We start from the raw sequence: 2,206 nt of genomic DNA on the forward strand, positions 1-2,206 counted from the left end.
AGTCCACAAAACACATGACCCCTTGAAGACCCTGAAGAGGGTGTAGAGCTGGTCCACTGTTCCAGGACTGGGATGAAAACCACATTGCTCCTCCACAAGTCGAGGTTCTACCATCCGATGGACCCTCCTCTCCAAGAGCCCTGAATAGACCTTTCCAGGGAGGCTGAGGAGTGTGATCAACCTGACATACACACTCACAGTATTAAAAAAAAAAAAAAATTTAACTTAAATTAGAAAATGTCTCAATTTTAGTCTTTTGATGCAACAAAATCATCAATTCTTTTACTTAATTTATTCTTTATCATTCATCATTATTATGTATTTACTATTTTCTGATGCTTGTACTAAAGTAATAAACAGTGTAACTTCATTAGAGTTCAATAATGTAGAAAACAGTGATGTTTACTTTATGTACACCTGTACAAAGAACCCAGACTGAATCCTGACAAACCATAGAAGTGTAACAGTGTGTGAGGCCCTCTAGTGGACGTTGTGGAGTATTGCGTTGTCTTTGCTCCAAAGGTTTTTGTACAGAGTTTTGCTGTTTCCTGTCACTGTGGGCTGCAGAGCACAGTAGTACACAGCAGAGTCAGACACATGAAGCTTCTGGATCTTCAGAGGAACTGATCTGATGCTGGAATTCAGTGTTGAAGAAAATCTCTCCTTGAACTCTTCTTCAATGTTCCCTTCATCCAGTTTATAACGCATCAGCATGAATTTGGGGCTGTTGTTTCCATCCTGTTTGTACCAGTAAAGGTAATGATTTTGTGAACTGGTGTTATATAGACATTTAAGAGTTACTGTCTGTCCTTCAGCTGCAGTCACATCTCCTTGTGGTTGCAGGACGTTGTCCGTTTGTCCTCTGCATTCTGTAAAACACCAACAAACAGTATCAGTGTGCAGATAAAGAATCATGTCAGTGTTGGACTGATATGAAAGAAACAGAGTTGTGTTCATACCAAGGCACACAGCAGCCAGCAGCACTGAGATGAACAGAGGTGTCATATCTGCAGTGTTGAGGAACTGGGAGCTACAGCAAGTATAAAGAAGGCTGTGATCTCTGGTTAGTCTTCATCAGCACTAAGTTGGTGGATTAGAAGGAGGAGCCTGATCACACTGACAGGACTCATTCACAGCTCTGTTATTCCCCCGACCGACAACTTTCCACTCAACACATCTTTGTGCTGCTCTGCTTCCCTGGTACAACGTGTCTGCTCGCAGCCTTCAGCAGGATTTACCACAACAGGAAGCTGGATTATTTCATCACATCTACTCCTGAGTTTATATCATGTGCTGTTTTTACTCAAATACACCAGTGGAAGTTCACTTTTTTCTTCATGGAAAGGCTGTAAAAATAAAACCGTATTCCCAACCATAATTCCAAGAGTTGTCCAAAAGACGACCATTGACACCTTGCACAAGGAGGACAAGACACAAAAGGTCGTTGCTAAAGAGGCTGGCTGTTCACAGAGCTCTGTGTCCAAGCCCATTAATAGAGGCGAAGGGAAGGAAAAGATGTCGTAGAAAGAAGTGTACAAGCAGTAGGGATAACCGCACCCTGGAGAGGAGTGTGGAACGAAACCCATTCAAAAATGTGGGGGAGATTCACAAAGAGTGGACTGCAGCTGGAGTCAGAGCTTCAGGAACCACCAGCACAGACGTATCAAGACATGGTTTCAGCTGTGGCATTGGAGGAGTTGGAGGAAGAGAGGAGAGGCTCAGAATCCACGGTGCTTGAGGTGGAGAGTAAAGTTTCCAGTCAGTGATGGTTTGGGTGTCATGTCATCTGCTGGTGTTGGTCCACTGTGTTTTCTTAGGTCCACGGTCAACGCAGCGTCTACCAGGAAGTTTTAGAGCACTTCATGCTTCCTGCCGTTGACCAACTTTATGGAGATTTAATTTTCCAACAGGACTTCGCACAAATCACAACTTTTTCATCCAGGACGATTTGCTCACCGTGCTAGCAAGCGGATATAAACATACTGGCCATTGGAATGTACAGAGTGGCTGATTCATCTAAGAAACACACACACACACACACACACACACCCACACACACACACACACACACACACACACAAAAACAATTATTTATGGAAAAGAGGAAAAGAAAGAGACAGAACAGGAGATGAGACCAGAGTCAAGATACGTCTTTAACTGGCTGGAGAGATCTTAGAGTGCAGGGAGGATGAAGATGATGCTGGAT

The 2,206-nt window shown here is 43.5% G+C and overlaps 1 gene segment (V, D, J or C); it reads right to left on the minus strand.

Moving 5' to 3' along the window:
• Positions 1–420: 420 nt before the first annotated feature.
• On the minus strand, positions 421–1,291 carry LOC121645179. The segment is given in 2 exon segments: positions 421–869; positions 960–1,291. Coding segments are annotated over 2 exon segments (435 nt in total).
• Positions 1,292–2,206: the final 915 nt, after the last annotated feature.

This window comes from Melanotaenia boesemani, chromosome 8 (assembly GCF_017639745.1).
Source record: "Melanotaenia boesemani isolate fMelBoe1 chromosome 8, fMelBoe1.pri, whole genome shotgun sequence".
NCBI lineage: Eukaryota > Metazoa > Chordata > Actinopteri > Atheriniformes > Melanotaeniidae > Melanotaenia > Melanotaenia boesemani.